A 12787-nucleotide genomic window follows, 5' to 3' on the forward strand; every position below is an offset into this window, starting at 1 on the left:
CTGGAAGTGTGCAGTCCGGCAGGGACAGGGTCTGCTGTGGGCATAGCACACAGTGTGTGCTCAGGAGGTGGTTACAGGATGGACAGATGAACAGGCACCCTTGCCCTGGGCAGACCAGTGCACTCATCATCCTGCACCCTCTCCACCCCATGCCTGCTCTTGTTGCCAGCCCAGAGTACACCTACACATTGGTTCCCAGTTCACTCTCTTTCTTAGAAATTTTCCCCTGGCTTCTTCCCCACCTGTCCCAGAGATGGCAGATCCTCTCCCTCAAGCCTGGTAGAATTAACTCTCTCCATGCCACATAATTTTCCACTTAATTATAGTCTCACCTGCAATGTTACCTATATATGTGGGTTATTTCTGAGCCCCCAGTAATCAAGGCACTTGAGTCTCTGGGACATGATCTCAGCCTTCCTTTGGGTCTCCAGAGCGTCATGCCCAGGGCTAAGTGCAGAGAAGATGCCCAAGGCCAACTAGATTGAAGTACAGGACACGGTGGTGGCCAGGCAGCCAGAGGAGCTCAGAGGAGTCTTGCACTGCCATGTACTCACCCTGGCTAAGTCACACGGCCTCCTGACCAGCTCCTCACTGGGAAAGGGAGCTAATAGTGCCTGCAGTGGTGCCTCCCTCACCTCAGGGTTTTAACGGTTGAAGATAATGCACGTAAAACACATAGCAAGTGTTGCCAAGTAGCAGACATTCAACCACGCTGGGCAGTGACCTGGTCAGTTACAGTAGCCAGGTTGCTTTGGGGCTCCCAGCTTCAGCTTCCTTTCAGAGTCGTAATAGTTGGCATGAGGTGTGTTCCTGGTGTGAGTGTCCCCTGAGACCCCTGGGTTGTTCTTTTTCTAGTATCTTTTTTAGTATTTAGTGCAATAAATAAGTTTAACCATTGCATGCTTTTATTTCAGAACTGCAGATTTCTGAGCTGTCCATCCTATTCAGTCGGTTGTTCATCCTTTCATGCACCCATCAGACATTGATGAGGCTGGTCCCATGTGCAGGCCCTATGCTAAGCCACACCCTCTGCCCTCTGGATGATCCCACAGGTTCCTGCTAGGGCTACCCCTCAGTCTCAGCAAACCAGACCCTTGCCCTCCTTAGCTCCCGGTCTCCTGATGCTCCATCTGTTGGTGTATGCTATGATTCTCCTCTCTCAGGTGCAGGGATCTTGATGTCTTTTTGCCTTGCCAGAGTTGTTCCTTTGTCTTCACAAGGGCACTAAGGCCAATGCCCAGGGAGCTGCTGGACCCCCTGTCTGGGTGGGGCAGGTTTGGCTTATGGCTGGGCCAGGGGAGCCAGAAAAGGCAGTGCATCGAGGGTTTCAGACTCTCCAGCCTGGCCGGGCACCCACAGAATCCGCCTGTGCTTCCACATGCCTCTGTCCTTCCTCTGGTCTCCACACTTGAGGAGTTCTCCCATTCCCTGGCCTCCTGTAGGCCGATTCCTCTGCACTCCTGGCCTGATCCTTCCCGGCTGCTAATTGGTTTCTGTGCCTTGATCTGGGCCCTCCATGTCCCTTTACAGTGTAGAACCCTAATTTAATGCTGCAATCACCCGGGCCTGCTCTGCCTCCCAGGCCAGAGGATCCCGGCATCCCCATTCCCAGCCTTGCCTCTGCTGCCCCAGGGCCCCCACTGGACACTTCCCCACTCTCCCCCACCCCCGCCTTTATCTGCGGCTCACAGTATGTACGCCTCCCCCTATCAGCGTATCGGGCTAGCATGCCTCATCTAAAGTGTATATATTACCTAATAAAATCCTTCTTATTTGGGATTATTGCATCAGATTTTAATTTCCTCACTCGAGCAGCAGCATGTCGGCCTGCCCGTCAGTGAAGGGCCGATAGAAGGTGAAAAGAGCGGATAAACTGCACAAATTACTGCCAGCCGATGCCTATCAGCCCTTCGACTGGAATTGACTGGAATTAAGGACTGAGAAATAGGATTTTCTACCTCAGAATCTGCTGTGGCAGCTCTCATCGGAAGTCCCCTTCAGCCCCCACCAGCCTGCTCCCCGCAAGGACGCCTCCTCCTCCCGAAGCAAGCTGCATGTTCACCTTTCAAGTCCTAATCCCATCATGGAAGTGGGGTGGGGGGTGTCCCAGCTGAGCTTGCTGAGGAGGAAGAGGACATGGACCCCTGAGGCCAGGCACAAGCCTGTTGGGCTCCTGCGTCCCTGGCTTTCCTGACGAGGGCATCTTTGGAAGGGGACAAGCACAGAAGAAAGAGACATGGTCCCTTCTGGAGAGGTCCAGCTTCTCTCAACTGTGCTCTCACTGCCCAGGCCTCATAGGCTGGAGCTGCCTCACACACCTCACCCACTCCTCACCTTGGCACACCCACTGGGTGCAGAGCCCTGAGCCCTCACCTCCTTTAGAGAGCAATGGGGTCTCCTAGGCCCACCCCACATGGCCCTCCATTCCCTAGTAACCCCCACCCCCCACTGTACCTTGTGACCCTCAGCAAATCCCTGAGCACTCTGAGCCTCAGTTTGCTCACACATAGCCCCATAAGAGGAAGGAGAGAGAGGGGGAACCTTGCTAGGTGCCCCCTGCAGTGGTACATTGCAGATGCTCCACTAGTGCCACCTCTGCCCTGGAGGCTGCTAGCTGTCCTCACAATGCACAGAAAACCCTTTCCCTCTAGGTAGAAATGATTAATGTGGGCGTTGGGGAGGCTGAGTTTGCTGAAATTCTCTGGAGAAATCCATGTGGATGTGCATTTTCTGAGAAGAGGCCCTCGAGTTGTTATCAGATGCACTGCCCGAGATGGTGGCAGCTGCCCTTCTTTGAGGGTCCTCTTGGCCCCGGCTCTTCCCTGCAAGCCTGCAGCTCCTGTCACCCTCCCTAATGCTCAGTCTTTGGATTTCTTAAGTCCAGGTTTCCAAGAAAGGCCCAAATTAATAGTAACGACACATTTACAGCATTCGCCGTGTGTCAGGTGCTGTTCTGAGTGCTTCACATGTATCAGCTGCTGAGGGGTGGGGATTGTGATTTTTACCCATTTTATAGATGGGGGAAACAAGGCAGCAAGCAGTTACCAGTAACTTACCCAAAGGATTCAAACACACACAGTAGCGGAGTCAGACCCTTAACCATCTGTGGTGCTTGCCGGCTTCTCTCATCACAAGCAGCTGGGCCCCTGCAGGCCTGCGCACTGGAGCCTCTCTCTCAGGAGGCTTCCTGCTTCCTGAAACATGGATGCCAGTGAAGGGCAGAAGCCCTTGGCAGGCCGCACCCTGGCACACACCCCAGCTGGACGGGCTCCCTGGAGAACCACAGCAGGCAGCGTGCCGTCGGGAGCCGGGCCGGCTCCGGGCCGAGCACGGCTGCACCTCTCCATCCCCTGTCTTTGGAAATAAGTTTCAGTATATTGAAAATATAATCACTGAGCCTCTGAAACAAGAGCTGTAGGCTCCCAGGAGCCCCTACGCCTTCCTGCTAATTCCTTCTCATAACATCTCCAGTCTTTCTGGCTGCACTTGTATTAAAAGCTCAGGGTTTTATTAAAACTGGATTTATTTACCCAAAAAGAGATGAAACCCCAAACTTTGCCAGGAGCCTGTCAGAGCTTGCTTCGTGGAAGCTGTGGTACGACTCTTGTCGAGAGGCCCTGTTGTCCTCCTGTCCTGGAGAACCCACTGGCCTCCCCAGAGCCCCGCTGACCCAGGAGGCCTGTGGGCAGCCCTGCGCAGGAGCCCAGCATGGACTCTGAGGACTGAGGGCACTTTGGCCACCAGGTCTCCTCTGCACAGTCCTGCACCAGCCCCCTTGCACCTCCTCCTGAGGATCACTGTCCCAGGCCCAGCCCAGCCCTGCCCTGCATGTGAGCCTGAAACAGACTGCTGCCCCTGAAGAGTATTACTTAGTGACTCTCTGGGGTGGTGCTCCGGTGGGCCTCAGGCCCGGTTATCCTAGCAGGCCAGGAGAGCACGGAGCGATTGCTGTGAAGGGATACCAGTGCCTGGGGAGGGTGAGGTGGGGGATGCCCCTGCTGTGTCATGGCAGCGAGACTGGGTAGAGCTGGAGGAGGGGCAGCTTGCCCCCAAATACCCGAGGGCGAGTGTGTCAGGGAACAAGCCTCTGCACAGGAGATGGGGGTGGGGTTGCAGTGCAGGCTTCAGCCTCCTGCTGATAAACAGTGAATGGAGAGAAGTGGCCACAACCACAGAGCCCTTCATTAGCCCTGCAGATGCCAGGGTTGACGTTTCCCTAGGGGGTGGGGACAGGCTTGTCTTGCTCTCTATCACCCAGCGGAACACAGCGGCCTGGAGCCAGAAACTCAGGCAGGCAGAGGGGCAGGCGTGGCCGGCACTGGCCATGGTGTGATAGGGCCTGGGGAGCCAGCTAAAGGCTGTCCTGGCCTGGGCAAGGGGTAACTCAGTGAGTGGTGGCAGTGACTTTAGGGTTCTCTTGTTCGTTCATTTGTGTATTCAGTCAATCAGCCAACCCATCAATTGATATTTGAATGTGCCAGTTGTATGCCAGGATCTCTTCCTACAACAATCTTATGCCTCCAAGTACTTGCCTGAGCTCTACCTTCCACCCAGAGCACCTTCCTCTTCATGTTCTGTCCCTGGCAAACTCCTACTCATACTTCATGACCCATGCTGAATGTTGCTGTTTGTACAACTGCTTGCCAATTCATCCAGGTGGACTTCTCCCCTTTTTTGTACATTTCTCCATCTGAGCCATATGTGTATTCACACTCCCCACATGTGTGCGGCAGCTGTCTGCACAGATGTCCTTGATTTCATGCCATAGACTGTGCTCCCCAGTAACGAGTTCCCTTGGCTCCCCATCCTGTTAGTCCCAGCTCCTAGCCCCTTCTCCACCAGTGCTACAGAGAGAATCAGTAGGGGTGTGGGCAGAGCCATTCGAAGCAGGAATTGCCAGGCACAGCGCTGTGTGGGCCATGGTTCCTAGGAGCATGGAGGCCTCCTGAGTTGCCACAGTCATCCCCCGAGATACATGCTTTCAGGATTTATGCTTTCATCCCTGAAGTAGTTGGTCCATCATGTTCTCCTTTATTCAGACCCCAGTGAAAACAAGGTCCCAGGCCTTTTGCTGTTATTCCTATTAAAATGGGGGAAAAGTGAGACCAGAAAGGTGCAGCAACTTTCCTAAGGTCACACAGCAATGTGATGGGTGGTTGAGCTAGAGACCAGATCTCTTGTCTCTTCGCTAGAGGCTCCTCATCTGTTTTTCTCCCATGGTGGTCCATCTGAACAAGGGATATGGGAAGGAGAAAGGAAAATGACAGCATCCGTAAGGCTGGGCCTCCCCATGGACCCTAGGACGTTCGCCTGGGAACATCAGTGTGTGCCCAGGGCAGCTGAGGCCTGAGGCCTTGGCGCCTACTTCCTGGGCTGCCCTTGCAGCCAGGAGTCAGGCTGGAGAGGGAAGCTGTTGGTGCCATGGCAGCTGCAAAGAAAGACAGCAGCCAGGGGACCCAAACTCAAGTCTCTCCTCTCTTCTGCCCAGGGCACGACGGTGCGCATCATCACCGCCATTGACCAGGATAAAGGACGTCCCCGGGGCATTGGCTACACCATCGTTTCAGGTAAGGCAGAGGGTTCCTCTCTTCCCCCCTCACCCCTCTGTCCTCTACCCAAGGAGAGCCAGTAGGCATCCCAGGCTCTGAGGGCTGAGGAGAGGTCTGTGGGCATGTGGGACAGGGTGGGAGACATGCCTACAGGGACAGTCCTCACCAAAGGGCCAGGAAGGGGAGCAACTGAAGGCAGGAGCAGCAGGGAGAAGAGGCGTTGGGAAGCCACAGAGGCTGAGATGTCTGGAGCTCCTTGGCTGGCGCTGGGAGAGTAGTGTGTGCTGCTGTCCAAGGTCTGAGACGCTTGGGCACTTTGGGGCTCTGGGCCTGGGACTTTGGTGACTCCCGTCTAACCTACTCCAGTGCTCTGAGTTTGTTGTTTTCTTTGCGTATTTGATGAAAAGGTGACAGTTCTAACATCATTTTGGAACAAACAGAGCTGCAACTACAGCTGATTTCATGTTCTTTTCACATTTCCAGCCCTTAGGAATTCATATTGCATCTGGAATGTTGCAGGGGGAGCATCAGCCCCCTTGTCGCCCAGATGCTTTGGTTGAGCAGAATAGTGACTGACGGCAGAGATGGTTCTGGGTGATGGGATCTCTGACCCGTGCCCCACCCAAAGACTGAAAAATGGCAGCTCTGTTGGGCTGTCCCAGGGCTGGGTAGGTTTAGAGCAAGGTTGCCTTGAGGATGCAGTGACAGGCTGCTCACCCACAGACTCTGGCTCTGCCCACCCCCCATACACACCGCTTATGACCTATGACCTCCCTGCCCAGCCCATGAGTCAGTGACTGGTCAGCCTGGTGTATCTGGACAGGCTAGACTGATGGCTGAGAGGACATCCAGCCAGCAGGCCAGTTTCTACCCACTACCCCTCCCTACCATACCCCCACACCCCCAGAACCAGGAGTGGCATTGTTGGAGCAGTATCTTGTCCCTAAGGCTCAGAGGACAGCAAGGCATAGTGATCAAGAACATGGAGGAGGATGGGGTCTCCTGTGCCATGTCATTTTGGGTGGGTCCCTGTCCCTCAATTTGCCTATACCTCTCTACAACAGGAGCAATAAGAGTCCCCACCTTGAGATGATGTAAAGGTCAGATGACTTAATATATAAAGTGCTTAGTTAACATACGTTAAGTGCTACATAAGTGTTAGCTAGGGTTATTACTACAGCTAGCAGCTAATGCTACCTTGGGAAGCTAGGGGTTAGCTAGTAGGAGGGAGACACCTCATGTCCTTGGCAATGCAGGGAACCAGGGGTGTCAAGGGGTCCCTGGGACCCACAGCTGCTGACATGACTATTGTGCCTCTAAGCCCAGGGTACCCCAGGACCCAGAGCAACTCCCAGCCCAGCATGGATGGTGACTGGCAGCAGGAGCATGGGTTTGGGCCTCTGCACCACCTCCTCCCCCTGTTTAATCATTCTGATGTCCAGCACAGGAGCTGGGTTAGCATAAACCCTGATAGGTACTTGTGAAATGAATGAATTTCACTCTAGGGGAGTGAGTTTTCAAACTCAAACGAGCCCAGGATTCTCCTGGGGCTCCTACCAAAAATACGAGGTCCTTGGGCCCCATGGAGATTCTCCCTCTGGAGGTCTGGGATGGGCCCAAGAATGGTCCTTTCTCACAGCACCCCAGGCAGCTCAGGTGCAGGTGGTCCTCAGACTGGGATGTGAGGAAGCCAGGCTCAGGAAGGAAACTGTTCTGCAGGAAGGCAGGACCCGTCTGGGAATCGAGGCTCTTTCTAGGTGGGCAGAGGAGAAGGGGAGGCCTGTCTTGGGGCTGGTCTTCTTCACGAATATTGCAAATTGAGACACAGAGCAAGAGCCTCTCAGTGACCAAGGGCTTGCACTGGAGAACTGAGGGAACACCGTGAGCCCTGGGCTATGGACATGGGGAGCCGGGACAGAGCAGCAGCAGGAAGGGGGTGCTGGGCTGGGGGTGGGGCGTGTCTCTCATGTGCTCATAGCCTCTGGGCTGATTCCAGATATATCCCAGCCTTGATGGAGGTAGGGAGCAGAGAGCCAAGACCTGGTTCAAAGTCATGCCTAGAATGGGAATTCCTGCAGAGACCCTGGAAGCCCATCCTCCAAAACGCTGGTCCATTCCAGGTTCGTGCTGGGTGCCAGGCTGCCAGTCCAGACCCTTGGGTCCTCTCCAGTCTTTAAAGATGGCTTGAGCCAGAACCACCTCTTTACTCTCTTCCTCTGGGGACAGAGGCTGGAGGGCTGAGCTGCTGAGCCTTCGGCATCTGGGCTGAATGCTGGAGCATGGAGTCTGGGCACAGCTGCCTGCAGCATCTCCAGGGGCAAAATCTCCTGGGACAGGCTCCCAAGTGCAAACGACAAAGTGAGAAGGGAGACCCAGGATTTAAAACCACAGGGAAGGGATGTGTGTGGAGGTGAGGGCAGGAGGCAGAAACTTCTGGAAGGCCTGAGGCATTCAGCATAGCTTTATAGGAGTCCCACTGCCAGCACAGATGTGTCTTTTAGAAAGGGTGACAAATGGGTTACCTCTCACATGCCAGCTTTGATTGATTGGTAATGGCTGCCTGCAGAGGATCATGGAACCAATAGGCTCACGAGTGCAGTATGCAATTGGCAGAGTCTGCTATGGGTGTGGCAAGGGAGAGGACCACTTGCGTAAGAAATATTTGCCATCCTTGGTATGTTACCACTTGAACAACACTCACGGGGTGACCTTAGATCTTCCTCTACCTATCTCGTGGGTGTTTATCACCACCTCACCTCACTCAAACCCCTGTTGGGTAATGAGCAGCTCGAGGAAAGGGCAGTCCTTCTCTTTTTTCCCTGCCCACCCTGACTGGCTCAATGGGGCTGCCCCCACCTCACACTTCTGCCCTCTTCGCCCTGTCCCTGGGCTGGCAGTCTCCCTGAGAGCCGAGCCATCCTCAGCATGAACCTAAAGCAGGCTGATGGGCAGGAGGGCACTGTCCCCAGGGGAGCAGGTGGACAGTGGGCTAGGATTTGGCCTCGACTCTACTTCTTTCCACCAGTGTAGACGCGGCTGAAGAAAACAGTGTCTACCAAGGGTCTGTCACACACCTGGCTCTCTGGTGACATTTGGTTGCAGCCCTCTCCTGGGTGACCTGGCCAGTGCCCGTTTAGTGGGAAGCAGGCAAAAGGGATGGTCCATGTCACTCTGAGGGCATCTTCACAGCTGACTGTCCCAAAGTGGCCCTGAGTGCCCAGTAGGGGCCTGCCCCAGCCCTAGCTACTCAGGAACCATTTTCCTTTGAAAGAAAGAATTAAGGGCTTTGCGGGGGTTGGTGGGCAGAGCCAAGTGAAGAGTCCTAAGTGTTACTGATGTGGGTGACTCCAGTCTCTGGGGGACCCCAGAAGCCTGGGCTGGTGGTAGCTGTGTTTGCACATGGGCCAGGCCTGCCTGCCCCACATGGGCAGACACAGTCCTGAACCCACAAGGGATCCATGGCCCCCAGTTAACCTGCCCAGCTCCCTTGGGCCCTGTCCCCTTCAGGCTGTTTATCAGCCTGCAGCTGTGGGGATTTATGTCTACACACCAGTGCTTTCCCCATTACTAATGACCCCTCTGTTTCGCCAAGAACAAAGAGGCCTTCAGCAGTAAGTTATGGCTCTATTGCCATCAATTTGTTCCCCGCCCCTCGTGACCAAACTGAGACTGAGGAATGACAAATTCTTTCCCATAGAGGACCTGGCATGGGCCCCATCTGCTCCCTTGGCCTGTACCTGCCACCCACAAGTGGCATCATTTTCTTGGGGGCCTGGCCAAAACGGAATTCTGCAGGCTCCTATCCCCAAAGTTTAGCCCAGCCTGTGGTCCAACAGCCACCCCTTCTGGCCTCATCCTTCTCTGCCAGGCAGACACAGTGCTCCTCCAAGGGGCAGCTGCACTTGCCCCACAACTGAACTTGGAGTCGGAAGTTGTGGGTTTGAGGCCCAGCTCTGCCACCTGCTAGCAATGTGTCTGAGCAATGTTTGACCTCTCAACCCCATGGTCCTCACCCATGGAACAGGGTTAATAATCCCCACGTGGATGAGATGGTGCTGGAGAGACTCTAAAGGGCCATAAAATATTAAGGAGTATTAATTGTCAAGGAACAAGCAGGACCTAAGGGTCCTTGGGACTAATTCATTTCTTCCTTTCTTTGTTTGAGCACAGGGCAGTGGCTGAGAGTACAGGCTCTGGAGCCGCTGTCCATGGTGGTGACCTCTAGCCATGCCGGCCAGTGCATTTACCCATGAGCCCATGTAGCTCCTGGGCACTTGAAGTAAAGCTAGTCTGCATTAAGATGTGCTGTCAGTAAAATACAGGATTTTGAAGACTAGTATGCAAAAAAAAAGTGATAAAATATCTCAGTAATGTTTTATATTGTTGACATGTTGAAATGATAATATTTTGGATATACTGGGTGAAATACAACATATTATTAACGTTAATGTCACCTATTTCTTTTTTGTGGCTACTAGAGAATTTAAAATCATACATGTACCCGTATTCTATTTCTGTTGGTGGCTCTCTTCTAGAGTTAGGTAGTCTTGATGTAGCTTCTGCCACCAACCAGCTGCGTAACCTTCTAAGCATCAGTTTTCCAATCTGTAAAATGGAGATGATAACAGCCCCTGCCTTGCAGGCCTGTGGGGGTTTAGCGAGCTGAGCTGAGCTAGCATGCAGAAGCACATCTGATCTTGTAGTTAGGGCACAGCAGCGTGGACTCTCCATTCCCACTCACTGTTGACTGAGGGCCTCCTCTGGGCCAGGAGCTGTGCTAATGTCCTGAGAGGTGGTGGGGACTAGGGCACCATCTCTGTCCCAGGAACCTACAGTTTGATCAGGAGGCAGACCTATTCAGAGGCAGCTTTAATACCCAGTGGAACTCTGTGAAGAGGAGGCAGGAGATATGCTGTTGTTGACATGGAGAGATGGCTCCCTGGGGCTCTGTTAGAATGTTTTATCTACTTCTGTGTGTGTTCCAAAATATCCATAATAAGAAGGGAGAAAGGATCTTTGGGAGGGGTGCCTCACCCACTCAACACGGGATGGGGAAGATCTTACTCTTTTAATGTATAAAGTAGATATACATCATACCTATGGTGTTGAAATTTCATGTCGCAGAAGGAAAGCAATTAGGTAAAAATGTCTAAAGTGGCTCCTGGGGCAGGGGGTTGAGTGGGGTGGGTGATGATGAAGATAAGGTTGAGAAATGCTGGACTAGAATCAAGGGTAGGTGAGAAGTATCAGGCCTTAACCCCTCACTCCCAACCTGAAAGGCAGTGGCCTCACTTCCAGGTCACACTGGGGTACCTACCCCACTTCACACTGGGGTACCTACCCAGGTATGTTAGTGAAGGACAGAGCCTTCCCTTGCTTGTCTCTGAATTTTATTTTAATGCTACCAAGCGAGGAGGTACATTGAGTGCTTTAAAAATACACTGGAATACATGAAAATACATTGATTGCTCACACACACACACAGGGAGAATAATCAGATACAGTCAGATTTGCACAAGCTCACACCACCCACATATGCCAATAACTGAATCGGGCCCCTGGCCATGGCCTGGCGGGGGACAGCTATCACAGGAGACCATCGTTCAAAACACTTCAAAGCCCTTGTGATTAAGCTGCTTGGCATTTTCTCCCCCTGAGAAGTAAAAACTCAGGAAAAGCAGAATTGCTTTGGCAATCTAAATAGCACACCACAGCCCCTGGCTTGGGGTAGCACAGTAGGTGCCTGAAGCCCCAAACACCTCAGGGCATCTAGGGGCATGGCTTGCCTGGCTGGAGCCAGAGGTCACCAGGAAGGAGTCCAGGGCAGATCAGAGAGGGGTGGCAGGGCAGTTGCTAGAAGACATAGAAAGCAAAAGAAGTAGGTTCTTGAGTGCAGCTGGGGTGGAGGAAGTAAACGCGGGGTCACCAGGAGATTCATCTCACAGCAGTTCTGGGTGGTTTGGAGCAGGAAGCACTGGAGTGAGGGCAAGCTGCTAACAGGCTGTGGCTCGAATCTAGCCTTGCTGAGGGGGTTCTGGGGGTCACTGTGGAGACATGCAGGAGCCCAGTCAGCAGGCTTTGGTGATGTACTGAAAGCAGATATTGCAGGAAAAGGAGACAAAGAAACTACGAATGTCTGAGTCTCGGTTTCTCGGCTCATGGTGGTGGCCTAGGCAGAAAGGGGCATATTCTTTTTTTTTAAATGTTTTTTTAAATTGCATTTTAGGTTTTGGGGTACATGCGAAGAACATGCAAGATTGTTTCATAGGTACACACATGGCAGTGTGATTTGCTGCCTTCCTCCCCTTCACCTATATCTAGCATTTATCCCCATGCTCTCTCTCCCCAACTCCCCACCCCCCTCTGTCCCTCCCCTATTTTCCCATGACAGACCCCAGTGTGTGATGCTCCCCTCCCTGTGTCCATGTGTTCTCATTGTTCAACACCTGCCTGTGAGTGAGAACTTGTGGTGTTTGATTTTCTGTTCTTGTGTCAGTTTGCGGAGAATGATGGTTTCCAGGTTCATCTGTGTCCCTACAAAGGACATGAACTCATCGTTTTTGATAGCTGCATAATATTCCATGGTGTATATGTGTCACATTTTCCCTGTCCAGTCTATCATCGATGGCCATTTGGGTTGGTTCCAGGTCTTTGCTATTGTAAACTGTGCTGCAATGAACATTCGTGTGCATGTGTCCTTATAGTAGAACGATTTATAATCCTTTGGATATATACCCTGTAATGGGATTGCTGGGTCAAATGGAATTTCTATTTCTAGGTCCTTGAGGAATCGCCACACTGTCTTCCACAATGGTTGAACTAATTTACACTCCCACCAACAGGCATATTCATAAGAAAAGCTTGTTAACATCTGTGAATGCCACCCTACACCCATATCAGCACATATACCAAAGCACCCCATTCTTCACCCGCAGCAGACATCACTAATTGATCCTGGCATGAGGATGGCCTCCAAGCCTTTCTTACCTGCCCTCTGGCAGCCACTAGCAGTTGAGAAGCGTTCTCTCCCAAGCTGGAACAAACCTGCTGTCCAATGTTTAGGTTTAGCCCATTTGCATCCTGTAGCTCTCTTCTTTCAAGAATAGGGACAGAGCCTCTAGAGGGTTTTTAATTTAATTATCCAAACACGCTGGCCTATTATTTACAGTTCTCTCCCACCATCATGCCAAAACAGCAATAATGCATCACACCACACTCACTTCCTCCTGATGAGCCAC

At 52.7% G+C, this 12787-nt stretch overlaps 1 protein-coding gene across 1 annotated transcript in view; it reads left to right on the top strand.

Moving 5' to 3' along the window:
- Nucleotides 1–12787, top strand: part of CDH23 (cadherin related 23) — a 421218-nt gene that overhangs the window by 176063 nt on the left and 232368 nt on the right. Inside the window, exon 9 of the mRNA XM_064374253.1 lies at nt 5489–5567. Coding sequence (XP_064230323.1) covers nt 5489–5567 — 79 coding nt within the window. The remainder of the gene's footprint in view (nt 1–5488; nt 5568–12787) is intronic.

The sequence above is a fragment of the Aotus nancymaae genome, unplaced genomic scaffold, assembly GCF_030222135.1.
Source record: "Aotus nancymaae isolate 86718 unplaced genomic scaffold, 86718_ANA_hifiasm-v0.15.2.pri h1tg000010l, whole genome shotgun sequence".
NCBI lineage: Eukaryota > Metazoa > Chordata > Mammalia > Primates > Aotidae > Aotus > Aotus nancymaae.